Raw genomic sequence first — 21,615 nt, 5'->3', positions numbered from 1 at the left:
CATATAAGCTACTCACTGATTGAATTAAAGATTCTTTGCAGCTCCTCATATTTCATAAGGAAGCCTTTCTGCTCCTTTAATCATCTGGGCTTTAAATAATATCATTTGAATTAAACTGAACTAAGGTGGTCCAGGCAACTGTTGTATATTGTATTATATTACATAGAGCATTCACTCCTAAAACATAATGAGGCATTATTATTTGTGAAATGGAATTGTGCAGGAATCACATGTGAGTTGTTCATGCATATATGTATCCTCTGTAATTTCTGAATGAAAGATTCAAAATGGTTAGCTACAGAAAGATTAATTCAAATCTGCATTGTTTTAAATATATGCATGTTTAGACCATTTGTGCTTGAATGTATTGATTCTCATGAATAAGTAACTTGTTGATTGTATTATTAGAGTACAGAAGCTTTGGACTGGCTCAAATGATAGAGAGGTTATATCTGCCTTCAGTTTTTCTATATTTAGAGGTATATATCTGACAATCTTTTTTTCAACTTTCTACCAATTTCATTACAGGCATGGAATGTTCTAGCTTTGGATGGTAGTAATTGGCAACGCATTGACCTGTTTGATTTCCAAAGGGATATTGAGGTATAATTAACTGACAAGCAAAAGATTGTCTCTAGATAAACTGTAATTACTGTACTGTCTCAGATTAATAACAAGCCATATCATCTTTTTAGTTGTTCAGAGACAAATCATTAATTTTTACTCCTCATTCCAAAGAGCCTTTAAAGCTATAGTATGCTTTAAAAAAAAACCTGATTTACACTGTGAATGCTTATCTCTGCATGAATTTATTCAGTATCATCTGTGAACAAAGATTTACATCCCTAACCTGAAAATATTAAAGGAAAAATGTATTACTTGAGGGAGGTAATAATCTTCTCAATTTGAACATTGTGCCTTATATGAATATGATATCTTTGAGGTATAACTAGTATTAAATAGCATGAAGTTACACATCAACTATAGAGGTTCAAGAGTATCATTAAAAGTTACCAAATTAAAAGATTTGCGTTTAAATTTTTAGTAAAAAAATGAAATGTAGTAAGGATGCCACTTGGTTGTTTTTTTTTTTAAGTTTTGAAATGGTTGCCAGCATTTCTCCTTATGCAGTTCTTTATGTGACAATGCTGCAATGATGCACCTCAATACTGCTGCAATGATAAACCTCAGTAAAAAAAAAAAGTACAGAGGCTGCATGGATTTGAAAAGTAGATGTAATGCTTTGCCCCTTATAAATATGTTTTTATCGGTTCCTGTAGCCAAATTGTTTTTATTGGTTCCTGTAGCCAAATTAACTAATTTTTATTTAGCACCCAAGCGTATACTACTGAACAAAGTCCCTCTGTTGTTTCCATCACAAATTGTAACAGATAGCCAGTCAGTTTTCTCTAAAAGAACTAGCCCTGTACACCACACACACACACACACTACACACACACACACACACACATACACACACTTCTATATAATCATATAACCATGGAATGTATAATTATGTGGCTAAGTTAGCGGCATGATTTTTGCAGGCACAAACTGAGGAAGAATATATAGCACAATAAATAACATATGAGTTGGATGATAGCATACTACATTATGCTTTATAGTTATGCTTGAAAATATTCAGCTGACTAGTTTGCCACAGAAAAGCATCTTAGTGACTACAATATAAGCACTAAAATATAAACTTCAGGTTCTGTGAATTGATCCTAAAGAGCCCTATTTATGAACCAAATAAATTCAGGCATTCCACAGAAAATACCATTCAGAATAGTTTAGATTAGATTAGATTAAATGCCCAGAGATGAAGGAGAATTACAAGATGTGATAAAAATATATCAAATAGGAAAAGATAGTTTAAAGAAAAAAAAGTTGTTTGCTGCATGTAAAATTAAGCAAGAGAATTAATTTAGAAGATTCTCTTCTTCTTCTTACAGGGGCGTGTAGTAGAGAATATTTCTAAAAGATGTGGAGGATTCCTTCGAAAGCTGAGTCTACGTGGATGCCTAGGTGTGGGAGACAACGCATTGAGGTAGAGAGGTCAACACAAATTATTTAACACCTATCTGAGAACTAGGCATGAGATGTTAGGGCAGGTAGCTAATTTTGGGTATAAAAATTGAGGCTGCAGCATCCTCAAATATTTGATTTTTGCATTACCATAATTATCCATAACATCAAACTAAAGTATAACTTTGATGTTATTTATAGGAGGGAAGCATTATTTCTTGCTCCTATTTCCAGATCAGTCCTGCACAACTCATTAAGGGGAAAGGTTGCATTGATAAATTAAAAATTCTCATGGGCCCCAAAGAAATACTAAGAGTGCCAATCTACTGTTTCATAATTAGTGGATTAGCAGAAAGGCTGGTAATACCAGTAAACCTTGGAGGTAGTTGGTAACATTTTTTTTTTGGTGGGGGCAGCACTTTTAAAGGAATATTGGTAGGATATACAAGGCTGTTGGTGGGCTTTATGTAAGCCTGCTCTAGATGTTTTGTATCTCCACACAACTCTAAGCAGAAGATTTACTTCCACGTAGTAGTATGCAGTAATGTAATGAGGAAATCTTAGGAGACTGAGTAATGTGCAACAAACCAGTTAAAAACAAATCTAAAGAAATATTGAGAACAATTAGATATAAATCTAAAACCAAAATTATGGGGAAATGGACTACATTTTGCTCAACAACACAGACTGGCTTCAGCTTTTATCTAGAAGAATGAATTAAATACTTGGTTTCATGGTCTGTCTATAGCAGGGGTCTCAAACTCGTGGCCCACGGACCAATTGCGGCCCGCAGGACGATATCCTGTGGCCCCCACCATGATATGAAAGTATAATATTAGTGCGGCCCGCAGGGGGAATGGACCTCTGAAGGAAGTCCCACCCGCCGTTCCTCGTCGTGGCTTCTTCTCCACCCTGAACTTTAACAAGTCCAAGTACAGGTCCAGACTTACTGATGATCATCTTCAAGCCATACTGAGGGTCTAAAGTGCCTCCTCTCTCTAGCCAAATGTGGCTCAGATATGTGAGAGGAAGCGTTGTCAAGTCTCTGGCAGCAAGGAGTAAGCTGGAGAAGCCATGTTCTGAGGAACTGTTCATGATCTTCATTCAATGTTCCATTCATGTGTTCAGGACAGTTCATGTATTGGAGAAATCATTAACTGTTGATGACATTTGAGGATATTTTTTTAACAACGTTTTTTGTGGAATCCCTTATGCGGCCCAGCCTCACCCAGATTCTGCCTCCAGCGGCCCCCAGGTAAATTGAGTTTGAGACCCCTGGTCTATAGATATGCTTATGATTGAATGAGCATAGAATTCTCATCTTAGATTGAGAAATGTTAAATTCAGATCACAGTCACAGGCTGTCAAATATAGCATTACATTTACAACCACAATTGAGCCCAACATTTATGTTGCCAAGTGAGAAATTTGTTAAATGAGTTTTACGCCCGAGTTTTATGACTTTTCTTGCAACATTTGTTAAGTGAATAACTGCAGTTGTTAAATTAGTAACAAGGTTGTTAGGTGAATCTGGATTCCCCATTGATTTTACTTGTCAGAAGGTCACAGAAGGGGATCACATGACTCCAGGACATTGTAGCTGTCATAAATGTGAGTAAATCATGTGACCATGAGGAGGATCTAATGATCATAAGTGAAAAATAGTCATGTCACTTTTTTGGTGGTGTTGTAACTTTGAACAGTCACTAAGTGAACTGTTATAAGTTGAGGACTACCTGTACAGTTTCTGTCTGATGCGTCCTCAAGTCACTCCTGGTAAGATATACGATATCTATTCTATTGCTTAAGTAACTAAAATAAATACCTATTGGTCCAGTGATGCTTATCCCAGTAGAGCAGGAGTGGGAAATAATGGCCCATGGTATTCTGGGAGTTGAAATTCACAAGTCATAAAGGGACCATCATTCCCCACCTCTACAGTAGAGGTTGGCAAACATAATCTCTGAATTCGTACATTTGTGACATTTAAACATGTCACAAATGTCAACACTGATAGGAATTTTCAGTAGAGTTGTGTTTCATGGGGGGTTGCTTCCTAAACTGGGTTTTCTCCCTAGATATTGTCAAAATACTACTGAAAGTTTATGTTGCTAGCTTTACTTTTCAATGCATACAAGATTTTTTAAAAGTCAAATCATTGTGATAAAATATTTCATTAAAAGCCTGAAAGAATGTATGTTTCTTTGCATGAAGGATATTTGCACAAAACTGCAGAAATATTGAAGTGTTGAATCTAAATGGCTGCACCAAGATTACAGATGCGTAAGTGATCTTTATTTTGGAATTCTGAAATATTTCATTAGCTCTTTAAAACTTCAGTCTTATAGCACTTAACTGAGAGTAAATGTCATTGGAAATTAGTCTGGTCTTCTGAGCAGACATAAGATTACACTATGATTCTTCTCCCCAGTGGTCTTCCCTGTCCCCCTCCTCCTGGTTCTTTTGTTGTTGTTAGTTTGCTCAGATATGGTGTTTTCATGTAATTGCTATATTTCTTACCATGATTTAAAAAGGATATTGGAATGGGGTTAGAGTAGATTAGTGGTGGGGCTCATCTTAATCTCTTTACCTGTACCCTGATTCATTCATTCATTCATTCATTCATTCATTCATTCTTTTCCAATCTCTCCACATTTCTACTTCTACCAATTCTCAAGTCTGTCATCAAGCCTATCATGCCTGCCCTCCTCTTGATACAGTTCTCCACTTCCATAAACCACTCTCAACATCCTTCCCAAAGAATTCTTCTGCCAAACTCCTCCAGATCAACAAATTTGCATATTACTGCCGTCTTCATCTCTTTATATCTTAACTCAGTTTAGTGTCATCTCCCATTTGTAAATTTCCACTATTTTCAACCATTTTTATTTCTTATCACAAGAAAATCATTGAAGAAGGTAAGGTGGAATAGCAGCACAGTATCTTAATTGCTAGTATTAGCTGTTGTCATCCATGTGAAAATGTCTCCAATGCTTTTTCCTATTTTTAAAAATAAAAACAAAATGAACCTGTGGATATTCTATTTTCTTCCAGTACATGTACTAGCCTTAGTAAATTTTGCTCAAAGTTACGGCATCTTGATCTAGCTTCCTGCACATCAATAACCAACCTGTCACTGAAAGCATTGAGGTGAGTGTTCAGATTGTTCATAAAACTAACTACCTGAACTAAGTTAATAAAAGTAGACTCACAGTGATTGTCTTTGATTTAAATATGTCAGATGCCTTTGCAATGCATTTATTCTCTTCCATATCCAAAGTACTAATAGTGGTGCAGTAGACCCAGTTTATTACTTGAAGAAATAAATATGTGGTTCTTTTGTAGTTAATGTAGTTCATGAAACTCAGATAAGTGGGGACACAGGATGACTTTTTGTATGCCATTAAATGGTTTTCTGATCCCAGAACAGTTCCTAAATTTTGGGTTTTTGATAAACTTTTCAGCAGCCATGATCAATAAGATTTACATTGGAAATGTAACAAGAAATATGCAGAGAATTATGAGTCAAATCAGAGATGCTCTCTTATCTCAAATCCCTAATAAGGATGCAAAACCAGACCAAACCCTTTTCCCCAGCCCTATTTCTATAGCTATCCTGTTTGTTCCAGCTATAGCTTTCAATTGGATTGTCTGTTAAGGCTGCATCAGAGAAGAAAACTTAACAGTTTAGAGCAATAAACGTAAGCAAGGGTTAATCTACCTTGGTTCCTGAAGCAAGATGTTTATCTTTAGAGTTAATATATACACCTGCATTTTCTTTCTGTGTTCATCCCTTTTCCCCTTCAGTGAGGGGTGCCCTCTACTAGAACAACTCAATATCTCGTGGTGTGACCAAGTGACAAAAGATGGCATCCAAAATTTGGTGAGAGGCTGTGGTGGACTGAAAGCTCTGTTTCTTAAAGGCTGTACACAGGTACTGTACAAGTCTCCACGGAAAGTTCAGAAGTCTAAAAAGCTGAATTTGGATTGGCTGATTCAGGAAGTTCAGTAGTCTGGAAAGCTGGATTGGCTGATTTGTTTCATGCAATGTCTCATGATTCATATATGAGACATTGAAAATCATCTCAGACTATCCAAAAGTGTTTCAATAATGTTTCACAATTTTTTCTTTAAATCAGAACATTCGAGGTAGTCCTTGGGTTGCAACACTAATTGGGACCAAGTGATATGGACCTAAAGTGCAACATCATGTGACTGTATTTGTTTAGTAACAGCAATCCCAGCATTCCCTGTTGCCATCTTTAAATAAGGATTGCACATCATTAAGCAGGGACCTTATATGATTGCAACTTGCAATTTCCTACCAGCTTCCAACATGCAAAATCTGGGGAAGTCGGCAGGAAGTTACAGTCCCAGTCACCACAAGCCTTTCCTCAGGCAGTACAGAAAGAGACCAGAGGGCAGATAAATGTGTGGCCAGGTAGTGTAGTTGGGTGGGGAAGTGCTGTGATAGGATATGAGTTTGGCAGGTGAGGGTACTATAGAGTGCAACCAGGTAAAAAGGCAGGTACTGAAGGGTCTATGACAACTCGCTGCTGCCAGCTCCAACTTGCCATAGCTAACTGGCTGCAGCCAACTTGCCATGGGACAACTTACTATGCCCAACTTGCTGCGGGACAACTCGCCACAGTATAAGAGTTACATTAAGATAGAATAAATGGTGGAATAAAATCATTACAGAAAAGATGCCAAAGGAGGAATAAAATGAAATATAAATGACAAAAATTAAAATCATTTAAATTATTTTAAATGCTTATATGGAATTGTTGAATTGTCCCACAGCAAGTTACGTGGTGAATTGGCCATGGAGAGTTGTCTCATGGTGAGTTGTCTCATTCTGACTACAGCAGCATGGGCCGTCAGCTGGGGGTGTGGGGAACAGATGCTGAGCCCATTGCAAGCTGGTGCAAAGGAGTACAGGGAGAGTTGATGCTACATGCATGTGTTATGTAGTAGGTGATCCCCAGGATCTCATACTCTATAACAGACTCTCAAAGAAAAAAATGGCAGGAGCAGCTTGCAACCTTCCCTGCTAATGGCTTCCCCATTCACTTTGCCTTGTGAGAAGCAGGCAGGGAAGGGCATAAATAGAGACTTCAGGACATTGGAACTATTGTAATTACAATCCAATTGCCAAACGCCTGAATCTTAATCATATGACTGCAGGGACACTGACTGCTGCAACTTTGCAGATCGGTCGTAAGTTTCCCCCCTTCCCCTTTTGTTCATATTTTTGAATGGCTGCTGAATAAATGGCTGTCAAGAAATACATTATTGCAAAAACAATGTGTGCATGTTTTGTTTTGTGGAAAACATCTTTGTTTTCCCTTGGAAATAAAATGTGACAAAGTCCTTAATAGTGAAGTCCTGCACTATTTTTGAGACAGAAATTGTGGATAGCATTTGTTGTTAACAACCATATGGCAGAGATGGAAAATTTGATTGCAGCCAGAGATCATACTTATTTGGTGTTTGTGTAATATTGATGATCTTTATTCAGCTATCACAATAGGGACTGGCAACTCAATCATTAGATAATGTTGTTAGTAAGTGGAAAATCACATGACTGTGTTTGGTTTTTGCTATTTTATTATAGGTTTCCTTTTTACCCATTTCTTGCCCTTTGAAATATTCACTCTAGCACTGGGATAATCTTCAAAAAGGAAATTGATATTTGTATTTATAGTCATTGAAGAGGAAGGGGGTTACAGGTAGTCATAAAACCATTTGTTTAATGATCCTTTGAAGTTAAAACAATACTGGATACTTTGTCTTTGGGTCATTTTTCACACAACCGTTGCAGTATCCCCTTGGTCACATATTCAAAATTCAAATGCTTCACAACTGCATGATAATTGCAGTGTCCCAGAGTCATGTGATCGTCTTTTGCAACCTTCTGACAGTCAAAGTCAATGGGGAAGCCAAATTCATTTAACAAACCTGTTACTAATTTAACAGCTGCAGTAGTTCACTTAATAACTGCGGCAAGAAATGTCATAAAATGAGGCAAAACTCATTTAACAACTCTCTTGCTTAGCAATGGTAATTTTGGGCTCGACTGTGGTTATAATTAGAGGACTATCTGTACAAGAGAGTAAACAGGCACACAATGGGAAATGCTTATATGGTAGTATCAGTTATTTGCCAAACACACTCAAGATTGCCAATACTAGATATTCTTTTCAATGTGTATTCCCCATAATAATTAACATGTTATTGAGAGACACTGTAAAAATTGTATCTTCACAAAGTTATTTTTTCAGCACTGCTGTAATTTTTGACAAGTCGATGCACAAGTGAGTGAGAGTTACCCATAATTTATTTTCAGCAACATATACTCAAAATTCAAAAGCTGCAGGAGGCATAACAATAAGTTAATCAGATAATAACATTTGCGATTTCTTATGGAATCAGTTGCTTTTTTTAAAAAAGGAGGGTGGTGAAAAAAAAAATATTTTTTGTTGTGTTGAAATATATCACCAAATTTCTGGGTTTTGTTTGCAACATTATCTGTAGTGAGGCAGCAGGAGTAAGAAAGCAAGATTGTCTGAATATTGTCTACTCATGCTATAAGTGAAAAGTACAATGAAGAGATCTAAGAAATTCTCTATATTTTCTATTTCTGTCTTTCTCTTAGCTGGAAGATGAAGCTCTCAAATACATTGGTGCAAACTGTCCCGAATTAGTGACTCTGAATTTGCAAACATGCTTGGTAAGAAGTTGGACCTTATAAATGCAGTCTTGTCTTCTTTCTTATACTATGGCAGCTTTGTAAATCACCTCTTCCATATCATATTCAATGTTTTATTTTAACAGTACTGGCTTAGCAGAATGACTGTTTATTTTATAGTAGAAAAATATAGGATATAAGAAAATGTTTAAAATTTGAACAATAACATGAGCCAGAGGGAATAAGTGGGTCAAAATCTGTAAATTATATTATCCTAGTTCAACTAGTATTTTCATGAATCAGGCAGTTGATTTTCTTATTATAATCAGTACAGATGTAAATTTTTTGCCACTTTTTTTTTGTTTTGGACTTTGTACCTTCATATTCTGAATTATGAGGATCACCAAGGAAAAAATGGACCAATCCTTAAACACAATAGATTTAGGAATAAACATAGGTTTACTTAATTGGCCACTCTTTGGCATTGTTGGAAAGCTTGGCTAACATTGATACTCTCTCTCAATTTCTATTTTCCTATGATGCCCTTCTAGGTTTATGTAAGTATGTATAGGGGTGAGGGAGAGTGGCATATAAACATATTACATTGGTTCCAAGAATACTTTTGAGCCATCAGTGCCCCCCATAAATATGGCAGATGATTGCAGTCTACTAGTTTGCTTCCAAATTGATCTATTGACCAGAAAAAGGGTAAGGGTAGATTGTGAAATAAAAAGGAGATAGCACGTATCTGACTGATTACTTTTATCTTTTTTAAGTGATTAAATTGTCCTAGGCAGCTACTTTGTGAATAAACAAGTTCCCCTAGAAGCCATTTTTCACAATTCCTATGTTTTCTCCAAATTTCATGCAAGCCAATCAAATTTCCAAGGTTAAGGATTCATGCCCCACTTTCTGAATCCCTTGGATTCACCTGATTTTCTCATTTACACAAGAAAACAAGTGTAGAAACGACATCTAAGTTGAATTATTGGGTAGCAAGGTTTTCATAGTGATCTACTGATCAATAAGTGTGTACTTTTGTGCATGTGTTCCTACACATGTAGGCTTGTGCAATTTTGAAACTTTTTTTTATAATAATAAGCCTTCCCTTGTAGTTGTTTGCCTACCTTGATTTCAAACTGCATCTATCCCTCCATTACCCTCTTTTTACTAATGCATTTAAAAAGAGAGTTTTTGTAAGACTTGTTTTCTGGCACTTTCTGTTTTAAAATAATAAATGGGTACTCCATGCCTAATCCCTTCTATCAGCTGGCATTTTTCCTAGCATAGTTTGAATTTTGAATTGGGAGATTTTAAAATACTCTTTTGGCTCAAATGCTTTTATGACCTAGTTTTTGATCTCTGACCAATCAATCCAAAAGCCATTATTTTCACTGTCACTATAACGACAAAGGAAAAGTCATTTTTTTTATGTCTAAACTTTGAAGACTTTGCTTGACTCCATTGAATGACTAAATGTTTCTAAATTCTCAAATTGGCAACTATTTCTTCACATTTTTATATACTGAATATCACTTTAATATTTTGTAAAATCTTCCAAAACCATTGTAATATTAGCATTTAGTCTGGTAAATCTATTAGCTTTTATTTGCCTTATATATTAACTTTTTTCAAAGTTTGTTTGTAGAACAGTCTGGAAAAAAATCTTTATTTTGAACTATCGTGCTTTGTTGGTCTTGTCTCCATTTTGTTTTCAACATGTGTTAAAAATACAATCTGTTTTTATGTGTGTATAAAAAGAGCTGAAAGAGGAAGTACATTTTTTCTTCCAAGAAAATTTCATGAACCGGTTTGTGGTGATGCCAAAAATGGAACATTTATCCAGAAAAAGAACTGATTTGAAGTGATTGTATGTAGTTGGCATTCTGGTTTTTCATAAGATAGTTGCCAAATAGTCATTCATCCAACTGTTTCACCAGCAAATAGTTTTTAACATTTAATTTTAGAATTTGCAGAGAAAATGGAGCACAACATCATCCCAATTGTGCTTTTTGCTATAAATGATTGACTTTCTTTCCTTTTCTAGCAAATAACAGATGACGGCCTCATTACAATATGTAGAGGATGCCACAAGTTGCAATCTCTATGTGCTTCTGGCTGTTCCAACATCACTGATGCCATCTTGAATGCGTTAGGGCAAAATTGTCCAAAACTTAGGTAAATAGACTTTTTCTTTGTGGTCTCTAAGATTCACACATACATTTACACAAATAAATACATACATTTGCCTGTTTGGAACCTTTTAGAATTAACAGAACTGTTTGATGGATGCTCTGTCTTCATGCCTAACTTTTTAACTAGCACAGCTCCTGCTGAATCTCTTCAGTTTTGACTATCATTGTATTGCATGTTCTTAGAGCCAATCATATTTCCACATTATTGAAATACTTTACCTTTTATGTACGTTTTCTTTAATCTCAATTCTTCAAAACTCCTTAGGATTCATCAGAAATATCAGAATTAAGAGTGTACAAAATGTTTTTAAATTTAACCATTTCAGATTTTAACCTCCACCCCTCAAGTTTTGAATACAAAACATGGGTTTCAAGTGTATAGCTATTTCAAGTATTTTGGGAACATTTTGAGCTCAAAACAAGCTAAAGTTTCCCAGGACAGGCATACTAAATACACAACTTCCAATTGTTAATGTAACACAAATCACAAGAAAGGTAAATTATTTTTTCCAATAAGCTATGAAAATTATCATGTTTAAACTTGAAATGGTATATATGTGAACAGTTACCACAACTGTCAGAATTTCTAAGTCAATTGTTTTGAACCAATTGCAGTCCTTGTATATAATGAATCCTTAGAAAAAGCATCATTTGATCCATCTTCTTGAACAATTTTCATCCTGTTTCCAATCTTCCCTTCTTAGGGAAGATAATGGAAAAGGTGGTTGCCTGTAGCTTCAGAGGGTTCTGGATGAAACGGATTATCTGGACCCCTTTCAGTCAGGATTTTGGTCTGGTTTTGATACAAAAATGGCATTGGTTATGCTTATTGATAATGTCTGGCAAGAGCAGGATGGGATAATGCAACTATCTTTTCTCTCTTTGATCTCTCAGTGGCCTTCAGTACTACCAACATGGGTATCCTTTTGGTCCAGCTACGGGATTGGAGCTGGATAGCACCAGTTGTACTGGTTGAACTTCTTTATTCAAGGCTGATGGAAATTGGTATCAATAGGAAGTGAAAGATACAGCCTATAGCCATGCTTGTAGCATGCCGCAGGGCTCGGTATTCCCTTCATTCCTTTTTAACATCTATATGAAGTCATTGGTTGGGATCATTCATCACCATGAGTTGAAGTATTTTCAATCCTTGGGGGTTGTGAGAGGCTAGATGAGGGACAGCAGCTTTTAAATGAACCCTGGAAAAATTGAATGACTCTGGGTGTATGGAGTTCCAAAATCCAAGATTTTGACATCTTTAGTTCTGGATAGCATGACAATGCCTCAGACAAATCCAGCCCACAGTTTGGGTATTTTCTGAATTCTCAGCTCCTTGAAGAGCAGGTTGCAGTTCCGGCTAGAAGAGCTTTGCACAACTTCAGGTTGTGCATCAGTTAAGGCCTCTCCTGGATCAGGAGTCCCTGTGCTCAGTCATTCAAGCCATCTTGCATTTAGACTACTGCAACATGCTGTACAGGCTACAGTTGAAGAGCATTCATAAGCTACAACTGGCACAGAGTCTAGCAGCACCATCAGTTTTGCGGCCCCAAGAGTAGCCCATGTAACACTACTGCTCTGCGGGTGGCACTGGTTGTTGCTGTGTGTCCAGGTATAATTCAAGGTGTTGATAATCACACTTTAAACACTTCATGGCATAGATCCAGGATACGTGAGGGATCCTCTCAAGTAACAAACTTCATAAAGAGATTTCAAGAATAACGGAGCAGCTACAGGTTTTTTTGAGCGCATACGAGATTTTCAGTTATATACTAGAGATATGTGATAGAATTATCTTGCTTTATTCAACCAGTTTGAAAAGGATGAACTGAGAAAATTGTTCATGAGACAGGGCAAACCAGAGAATTGGGGAGAACTGTTCCAACATGTGTAAATTGATAAGCAATTGGAAGAGTTGAGGTATTGATTAAATTAAAATAAAGGGAGAAAGTTAGTTTTACAATCTCCCTTCATCTCTACCCCCTTCCTATTGCTTTCTCAGCACCAAACAGCCCACACAAAATATGCTTCCTTTACAACTAAATGGAAATCCTCTGCTGAGAAGCAGTAATTCAGTCTCTGGCAATATCAGATCCATCATGTTTCAATCTTTTCTCTTCATTTGAAGCAATGAGGCTTTTCTCTTCAGTGACAGTGTATCTTGTGGCTATCTCTTTTTTCTCTTTATTGGAAAATACTTACTTTCTAGCCCACTTACAAAGCATTTCATGGAAAGCCTAATACAGTTCTGGCATCTCTGTCATTTTTGGTTTGGAGCTTCTGCCTTCTCTCTATGTTACATTCTTTGAAACCCTGATTACTCTTCCAGTTAATCTCATCTCCTTGAAAATAGCATTTTTTATTGCGGAGACATTGAATTATCAAGAATAGACTTGTATGTTTCTTTTTCTGTTATTTTTTTTCTTTCAAAATCAGGGTTAGAGTTTTATTTAACACTGGAATTTTTATTGCCACCTTCCCCCCATCCTCCCCCCCCGCTCTAAATACCACTAGAAACACTGCTTCATTCTTTCCATGACACTTGAACTGAATGCCTGTTTCACTATGTAAAAAAGTTCATTCCTGGCCTTCTAATGCCTATCTAAAGGGAAGAACTTCCCTCACAGTGGTCTTCTAATAGTAGCAACCATGTAGGTTTATTATGAGTTACCAACTTTGCCTCTTGCAGTCTGTACTCTGGACTAGAGCACTTTACCGAAACCATGTGGGCAGCCACTTGATCTCAGGCCTCCACCTTTACTCAACATAAAAAGGGACTTGAATTTACAGTGAGATACAGTCCTTGGAAGGGCTTTCCTTGCTTTTGCAACCTTATGTCATTCAGACTCTGTTTTACGTGCCTAAATGTGAATGAGAGAAATCATAATAATGAAGTACTGCTTACAGTTAGTCATCTGCAGATTTACACAATGCACCATGTTACCTTGCTTCATTTCAGGTGACCTTAATGTTTCTTCAAGTCTTTTGTATCAGTCTTAGGAACTCAGAGGGTTCAGTGAGAACAGTGCATAGTCATATAGTACATATGAGAATGGGGCTTCTTTCAAATTTGTAAGCTCTGGAAGGCTCTGAATCGAGCTAGGTGGAGGCATAAAATCATGTGTGTCAAATCACAGAGTATTTGAAGAACAACAGTTGCAGGTAAGTAACCAGTTCTTCATCCGCAGGACAATGTAGGAGCATGTAATCGTGTTATATGTTTAGAATATATCCCATATCTTTGAGGGAAAAGCATAAAATACCACTATAGAATAGAGTTTCATTATATTATTATGAACTGTACCACCTCCCTTGCTGAAGCTAGTTTAGCATTCAGAAACAACAGTGTGATTCTTTCATAAGTTCATTGTTAAGATAATTTTGATTAGATCGGTTTGAGAACCTGAACAAAATTAATTTGCTCTAAAACAGATTTATGAAGCATTGCTGAGAATCAAATAAAGAGAGGGCTGTGATATGCATTGGGGAAGTGAGGGGATAGATGACAAAAGGAATCAGCTAAAAGGTGTTTCTTTAGCTAAGAAAGTCAAGCAAGCAGGAATGTAGATTTTTATTTCTGAAAAATCTTCAGTACTAATACTGGGAAACAGTAAAAATATTAATATTTAGAAATAAGTCATAAAAGAAAATTTGTTTTTTAAATTTATACTGTCTTATTTCTTTATTCTATTAGAGTCCTATTTTTTTGATAGGATTGCTGATATCTAAAATCCTATGAAATGGGAGTCGGAAGAATTCGGTATCTTGCCTATTTTGGAACAAGGAGTTTAAAAAGTATTCCTTAGTTTATACTGGCTTCCTGAGATTTCAGAATTAGGTTTTAAATACTAAAAACTATTTGTTGGTACATTTATTTTCCATGCAGGATATTGGAGGTAGCTCGATGTTCCCAGCTTACAGATGTGGGCTTTACAACTCTGGCTCGGGTAAGCATTTGATGTCAAGGCTACCTTTTCCATTACAGCTAGTCTTTAACTTACAACAATTTATTTAGTGACTATTTGAAGTTATAACAGCACTGAAAATAGTGACTTATGCCCATTTTTCACACTTACAACCATCATAGCACCCCCATGATCACATGATCAAAATACATATGCTTGGCAACTAACTCATATTTATTACAATTGCAGTTTACAGAGGTCACATGATCACCTTTTGTAACCTGATAAGCAAAGTCAATAGAGGGAAGGCAGATTCACTTAGCAACTGTGTTACTAACTTAATAACTGCAGTGATTCACTTAACAACAGTGGCAAGTAAGGTCGTAAAATGGGGTAAAACTCTCTTGACAAATGTTTCATTTAGCAACAGAAATTTTGACTCAATTGTGGTCATAAGCTGAGGACTACCTGTAAATGCTGTTGTTTGCTTTTTATGTCAGTACTTCATAACTGAACATCTTCTGTTTCAGTATTTCCTTGGGAGACCTTGTGCTTCCCTTTAATGCTGCTTGCTCAGGAGCTTTAAGGATGGGAGAGAAAAAAGCATATAACAGAGTCTCACATACCCAAATCTGTAATGCTAGGCTAAATGGGTAGGATTGGTCCGAAAACCAAAGAAGAAAGGGAAGCAAATTAAAGATCAAACTTAATATGAAAAGAATATTATTCTGTTGTCTTTCTGAAATATATGGAAAGCAGAATATGTTGTCTCAGAATAAAAACAGACCATGAGAATGAATGAACATAGAGCTTTTCTCTTTATGCTTTATCACCAATAAATACCGTGTTTCCCCCAAAATAAAATCAGGTCTTATAATTTTTTTGCCTCCAAAAGAAGCACCAGACCATATTTTGGGGGATGTCTTATCTGCTTACCATAGGACCACCACAGCCAGGCCTCCCATGGCCCAACACCTGTCGTGCCGTTGCCTGTCTTTGGCCGCTTGGGGCCAAATGCCACCTGGCTCACCAGGGCCAGTGCCGCCACTCTTGGCAGGATGCCGCGTAGCTTGTGCATCGTAAGAAACGACATGGTACAAGGCATCCTGCCACAAGTGATGGCACCAGCACAATGAGCCACACGGCCTCCTGCAGTGAGTGGCATCACTGGCACAACGCGCCACATGCCATTCTGCCCAAAGCAACAGCACTGGCGTGATGAGCCACACAGCCTCACAACGCACCACGTGGTGTCTATCTGCAGGCTGCAAGTGTCTTCTGTGGCTGCAAGTGGCTACAGAAGAAGTTGGGCAGCAGCACGACAGATGTTCAATATGATAGGAATTGAAATGTAATAACATGTGGACATCAGTGACTAGTTTAAGCCCATAATGCACAAATAACTGTGCCTTATTAATGTAATCAATTTGAATTATATTGGATCAGTTTGATACCATTTAGTGCTAAAAATAAAAATCATTTCATGGAATAAGAACACATTGCTTTGATAATTAGACATTTCCATAAAATTATATAATTTGTTGTGACTGCAAGCTTGGATATTTTTTTAGAGCCAAGTCAGAAAGAAGAGGGCTGTGTATGTTCATATTTATTCCTGAACAGAATTAGCTTGTCCTAAAATAATTTTAATATGTTGCATGCAGTTGAGTTCTCTGGCAAAGTTGGTTTTTTTATCCTTAAGTAAACATTGTCCAACTGCTTACACAGAAATTACTTCGTAGTAACAAATGAAACTATTTTGCAATACCAGGACATGTTTCTATAAACAAATTAATCTTTAATTTGTATGTATGTTCTCCAGAATTGTCACGAACTTGAAAAAATGGACTTGGAGGAATGTGTTCAGGTAATTAATTGTACTATGTTAAACCTGTTTTCTAGATTATTTAGTTAAAAGTTATCTGATGAAAAATAAATTACAATTTATCAAGAATCTGCTTGATTTTGCTTTTGAGCATCACAGCAAGCACTGAAACAAGAAGTATTTTTGAGTGATAATTTGGCTGTAAGACCGCTATGTAATGATGAAGATGGGGTATAACTAATATATAATGAGTTATTTTCATAGACCTTTATTATACCTAAGAAAAGATATTCATAGTTATGCCACAAGGTTGAAATAAGTCTCTGAATCACATTTATTCATTTTATAATGACATTCAGAACTGGAACAAGTGCAGACATATCCTATCCAATTTTTGGCTATACACACACACACACACACACACACACACACACACACACACACACACTGTTAAAAGTTTACAGTCCTATAGGACTGCATTATTAGCTGTCCAGGGTCCCATGCAACCCTTGGGACGCAGATTGGACATGCTTGCTCTAGTCTAGTGAGAAGCAGCTGATCCACTTTCTCTGTGTGGCCCAATAAACATCTTTCAAACTGTGCAATACATTAGGCAGAAAGTTTCTTCACTCTGATTCATTGGCTGCTTTAAGCAAAAAAGGAAGAGTGTCTATGAAGTTTTCTGACATCACATGTCTCTTTATTACACATTACGAGAGAGTTAAGAATAGATCATAGAGATCCTGCTCTGCTGCTGCTTTGGAGATTAATCTGTTTAGTTGCATACTATTATATTATGAAGATTCACACACATAATAAATAAGAAAAGCTTTAGATTACATGATGGGAAACAAACAACTGGTATGCCATCTACCAGCCTGGAAATAAGAACAAAGTGGAGACAAAGGGTTTTTTAAAGTCCAGAGGATTGATTTCAGTTCTACATGGTTTGGTGATTTTTTTATTTTTATCAGATCCCTCCATAATTGTCAGCAATAATTTATGATTAAGTAAGTTTAAAGATCTTCTTTAGATTAATGTTCTTAGTTATTAATTGTAAAGCGACTCAAATTTTAAATCCTATGTGATCTGAATTAGAAAGACAAATTTTACCTAATTTATGGATACCTTAGCATTATTATTGGCTTAGAAATACAGTACTTTCTATATTAAGAAATTCACATTTTGGCTTTTGGCTCCATCCAAAATTCTTATTGTGGAAATGACCAGAGAAGAATCAGTACTTCTCCTAGGAACTTTCCTCTTCGAGCATTATGTTGTTCCTGGAAACTTCTTGCCAATACAGTATAATACAGTTTTAGTTTCAAATATGTCTTTGTTTTCTAGATAACAGACAGCACATTAATCCAACTTTCCATACACTGTCCACTGCTCCAAGTTTTGGTGAGTTACATTTTTCTTGCAGGCTAAAATTTTACCCAATCCGTTTTTTCATCTGCACTATAGAAATTTAGAATATGAGTCAGAAGGGCCAAGATAATGTTTTATTATATATCTTAGATGAAGGGCCTTTTTAAGAGGCTGAGTTATATAGCTGAACATATATACCTTACATACAACCAGATAAAACTCAATATTCCCTAAATGCTCTGAACAGGACTCCAGCCCTGTTAAATGTCAACCTAAAAAGATTTTATAAATTATAAAAGGGCCAAGTATGCAATGACTTTAAAAAAAGCCACTGCAGAAATCTGAAGAGGAGAAAACATGCGCTCTATAAAATATCTTTCTGGAGATTAGTAAGGTGTTATAGACATAGCTGTTACCCCAGTGTCGTGTAGTGGTGGTCCATATAGCTATGACATATTTATGAGTTAGATTGCATATGACATCAAGCATTTGGTTTTATTAAATTGTGGTGATGGGTTTAACTTTTGTAAGCCTCCACAATCATTTTGGAGATTATTAAGATCATTTATCAATGATTCAGATTTTAAAAAAATGCAGGGAGAAAAATTGGCAAACCCAGTATATATATGGAATTGGGTTTTTTATTGAAGAATAGGGGCTCCATGGGACCTGTGTATTTTCACCTGAAGGATTTAAAATATTGTGCAGGATTTCAGCAGATTGTAGAGGATAATTGAGGCATGGACCTGGTAAATTAGATTGGAAAAAAATCTGCATAGCCAAGCCTGGATTATCACCTGTTGCTTTGTTTTCCCTTTTAATGACAGAGTTTATCACACTGTGAGCTGATCACCGATGATGGTATTCGCCATTTAGGCAATGGTGCCTGTGCCCATGATCGCTTGGAGGTGATTGAGCTGGATAACTGCCCCTTGATCACAGATGCCTCCTTGGAACACCTCAAGAGTTGCCACAGCCTGGAAAGGATAGAACTGTATGACTGCCAACAGATTACCCGAGCTGGAATTAAGAGACTCAGGGTAAGAATACATTTACATCATTTAATAGATTGATGTGCACATAGTTCTAGCTCCTGTACTTGTTTAATTCGTTTCTCATCCTAACAATAGCTGCAACTACTTAGAACATATTCTTCAAACTGAAAGTAAGGGATATATGGCATAATATCAGAATATTAGACTTAGTATTCATAGAACTGGGAAGTTATAGATTCAAGCCTCTATTTAACCACAAAATGCACTGGAAATTGGGGGTCAATCATTCTCCCAGTCCAGCCTTTCTCACAGGGCTATCATTATGGGATAAAATTAGAGCAGACTTCCATGTAAATTGCTGAGATAAATACAGGATATAAATGTGACGAATAAATAGTAAATCAGAATTGAAGACTTGTTGCCTGGGTAAGTTAAGAATGAGATGGAAATTAGTTTCCAACTTTACAAAGTATTCATAGGACCCAGTGACCATTGGTAACTTTCTATTAAAATATCCTTCAGTAGATAGCTAAAATTGAATTGATCTCATTACCTCCCTCTTTCTGAGATACTTTGATCTGTTTGTGGGCCTCTCCTGCTTTTTTGAGGGAATGTTGATATTGTATCACACTAGTAAGATCTTTCTCAGTGCAGAAAAGCACTTGCACAGTTCATTATTTAAAAGAGCTCAAAATAAGATAATTATATAATAATAGTTCAATAAAATAACAGTTCAAGCATCTTAAAAACTTAATTGCCTGACCCAAATGTTACTTCTTGGCCTGATGATGAAATAGCCCTTCAGTCATGCATATTTGTGTCCCTGCATTTGTGAAGCAGTGTCTTTTACAAATCTGTAGAAATCTGTAGAAAGTAAGATTAAGGGAAGTTCTCTTTACAGAAGCAAGAAGAAGAAGAAAATAGTGAAGTAAATTTTTTTTGCATATGCACCAAACTAAAGTGGGGAGGATTGGGTTTCCATAAAACATCTTTTATGCAGAATATTTTTTCTGCATAAAAAGGGTCCAATATTACTTTATGTTAAACTTTTTAAGTTTACAATCTTTATTCATGTTTTTGGTGTTTTAAAATTTTTCTAAACGGGAAAAAATCTGTTTGTCTTTTCAGACCCACTTACCCAATATAAAAGTCCACGCCTACTTTGCACCTGTAACTCCACCACCATCTGTGGGGGGCAGCAGACAGCGTTTCTGCAGATGTTGCATCATCCTATGACGTGAGAGCCAGTCTACCGTGTGAAAAACAAACTGAGTATTTAAATTACCCTTCTAGAAGTTACAGTGGACACCAGTATCTCTGCCAACAAAATGATGCCAGTGCTCCTTGATCAGGGCCTTTTGGAAAACAAAGCAGGGGAAGCTGGTGCAAAACATTGTTCCCCTTTTTTACCCTACGTAAACACACACACACACACACACACACACACAAAAGTATATACATACTTATTCCCATAGACAGAAGGTCTCTGAAACTGAGGACCTAAATCTATGGGAACTTGCTCCTCTCACCCCCACCCCCACCCAATCGCCCCGTGGGTGGATTGCTATAATTGTAAACCATTCCTACAGAGCCTGCTCAGAAGAAATCATGGGGGGGACACGTGGGAGAAAAGAGTTGTTGGCTGAATCACTTCGCACATCAGAAGAACTGCTGTTGCTTCCAAGAAAGGGGAAAGTTGTTCTTTTGACACTGAAAGCAGCAAAAAAAAAAAAAAATGATGTTGGGATAGAAGGAGAGGTTTATAACTGAGGAGGAACAAGGGTGAGCACTGAACCTGGAAGATACTGTTCAGGTGGGAGGAAAATGTACAAAGCAAAAAGAAAACACAGTGCCCATGGGTATATTTTTTATTTAAAAAGAAAATCATATGTGTGTTAAGGAATGTTAAAACAGCAGCCATTGTGAGATGTAGATTCCTGCGCTTCTGTACTTCCTTGTTTTCTGTGCCGGCACATACACTGAGCATGTTCATCTTGGAGGTTCAGCAGTTTCTCTTCTTTTATAATATTTGGCTCAGAGGCTTCCTAGATTGTTGTGATGATAAAGCTAGAAATCTGTAATGTCAGGCCTGATATCTTTTCCCCCCACTCTCCTCAGTATCTTCTTTTTTTATATAAACTAGATGTCTAATTCTGAAACTGTATGAAATGACTGAACATATAATACACATGCCAAGTTAATATTTCTTTTCAAAAGGCATCTTTATACTACTAGGAGATAAAGGTTTGGAAACACAGCTGTGAAATGGGTTGACGTTATAAAAGCAAAACCCTTTTATAAAGATTATTCTACATTTTTTAAACAACGCAATCTGGGGAGAAGACAGAAGTTTTGTCTATTGTAGTGTATTACTTCCAAAGAAATGGGTGCCTCATAAATCAGAAATGGTATACAAACATAGATTATTCCAATTTCAGTGACATGCCCTTTTCCATTATTAGATGAATTGGAAAAAAAAATCCTTTTCAGATACCTGGACATTTATGAAAACTACACCAGATGTTTGCATTTTACTTAGGAATAAGTAGAACTCATGATGGGAAAATTCACAAGGTCCAATCCCGTTCATCACTGAAGGATTATATTT

General features: G+C 36.5%; 1 protein-coding gene across 7 annotated transcripts in view; it reads left to right on the top strand.

Annotated features, from left to right (window-relative positions):
• The window catches only part of FBXL20 (F-box and leucine rich repeat protein 20), a 54,048-nt gene extending 32,840 nt beyond the window's left edge, over nucleotides 1–21,208 (top strand). For 3 of the 7 annotated variants that reach the window (XM_026717612.2, XM_026717610.2, XM_087915978.1), the window contains 12 exons: nucleotides 529–603; nucleotides 1,956–2,050; nucleotides 4,243–4,311; nucleotides 5,083–5,178; nucleotides 5,836–5,962; nucleotides 8,687–8,761; nucleotides 10,767–10,897; nucleotides 14,798–14,858; nucleotides 16,639–16,683; nucleotides 17,989–18,045; nucleotides 18,840–19,052; nucleotides 20,136–21,208. In XM_026717612.2, coding sequence (XP_026573397.1) covers nucleotides 529–603; nucleotides 1,956–2,050; nucleotides 4,243–4,311; nucleotides 5,083–5,178; nucleotides 5,836–5,962; nucleotides 8,687–8,761; nucleotides 10,767–10,897; nucleotides 14,798–14,858; nucleotides 16,639–16,683; nucleotides 17,989–18,045; nucleotides 18,840–19,052; nucleotides 20,136–20,243 — 1,152 coding nt within the window. In that variant the 3' untranslated portion in view covers nucleotides 20,244–21,208. Of the gene's footprint in view, nucleotides 1–528; nucleotides 604–1,955; nucleotides 2,051–3,156; nucleotides 3,284–4,242; nucleotides 4,312–5,082; nucleotides 5,179–5,835; nucleotides 5,963–8,686; nucleotides 8,762–10,766; nucleotides 10,898–14,797; nucleotides 14,859–16,638; nucleotides 16,684–17,988; nucleotides 18,046–18,839; nucleotides 19,053–20,135 lie in introns of all 7 variants that reach the window. The other 4 variants (XM_087915981.1, XM_087915982.1, XM_087915979.1 and 1 more) reach the window with 2 other exon arrangements.
• The last annotated feature ends 407 nt before the right edge of the window (nucleotides 21,209–21,615 follow it).

Source organism: Pseudonaja textilis, chromosome Z (assembly GCF_049901715.1).
Source record: "Pseudonaja textilis isolate UNSWEBS1 chromosome Z, rPseTex1.2, whole genome shotgun sequence".
Taxonomy (NCBI): Eukaryota; Metazoa; Chordata; class Lepidosauria; order Squamata; family Elapidae; genus Pseudonaja; species Pseudonaja textilis.
Note: the sequence above shows the minus strand (reverse complement) of the source record. Positions and strands in the feature narration are given on the sequence as shown.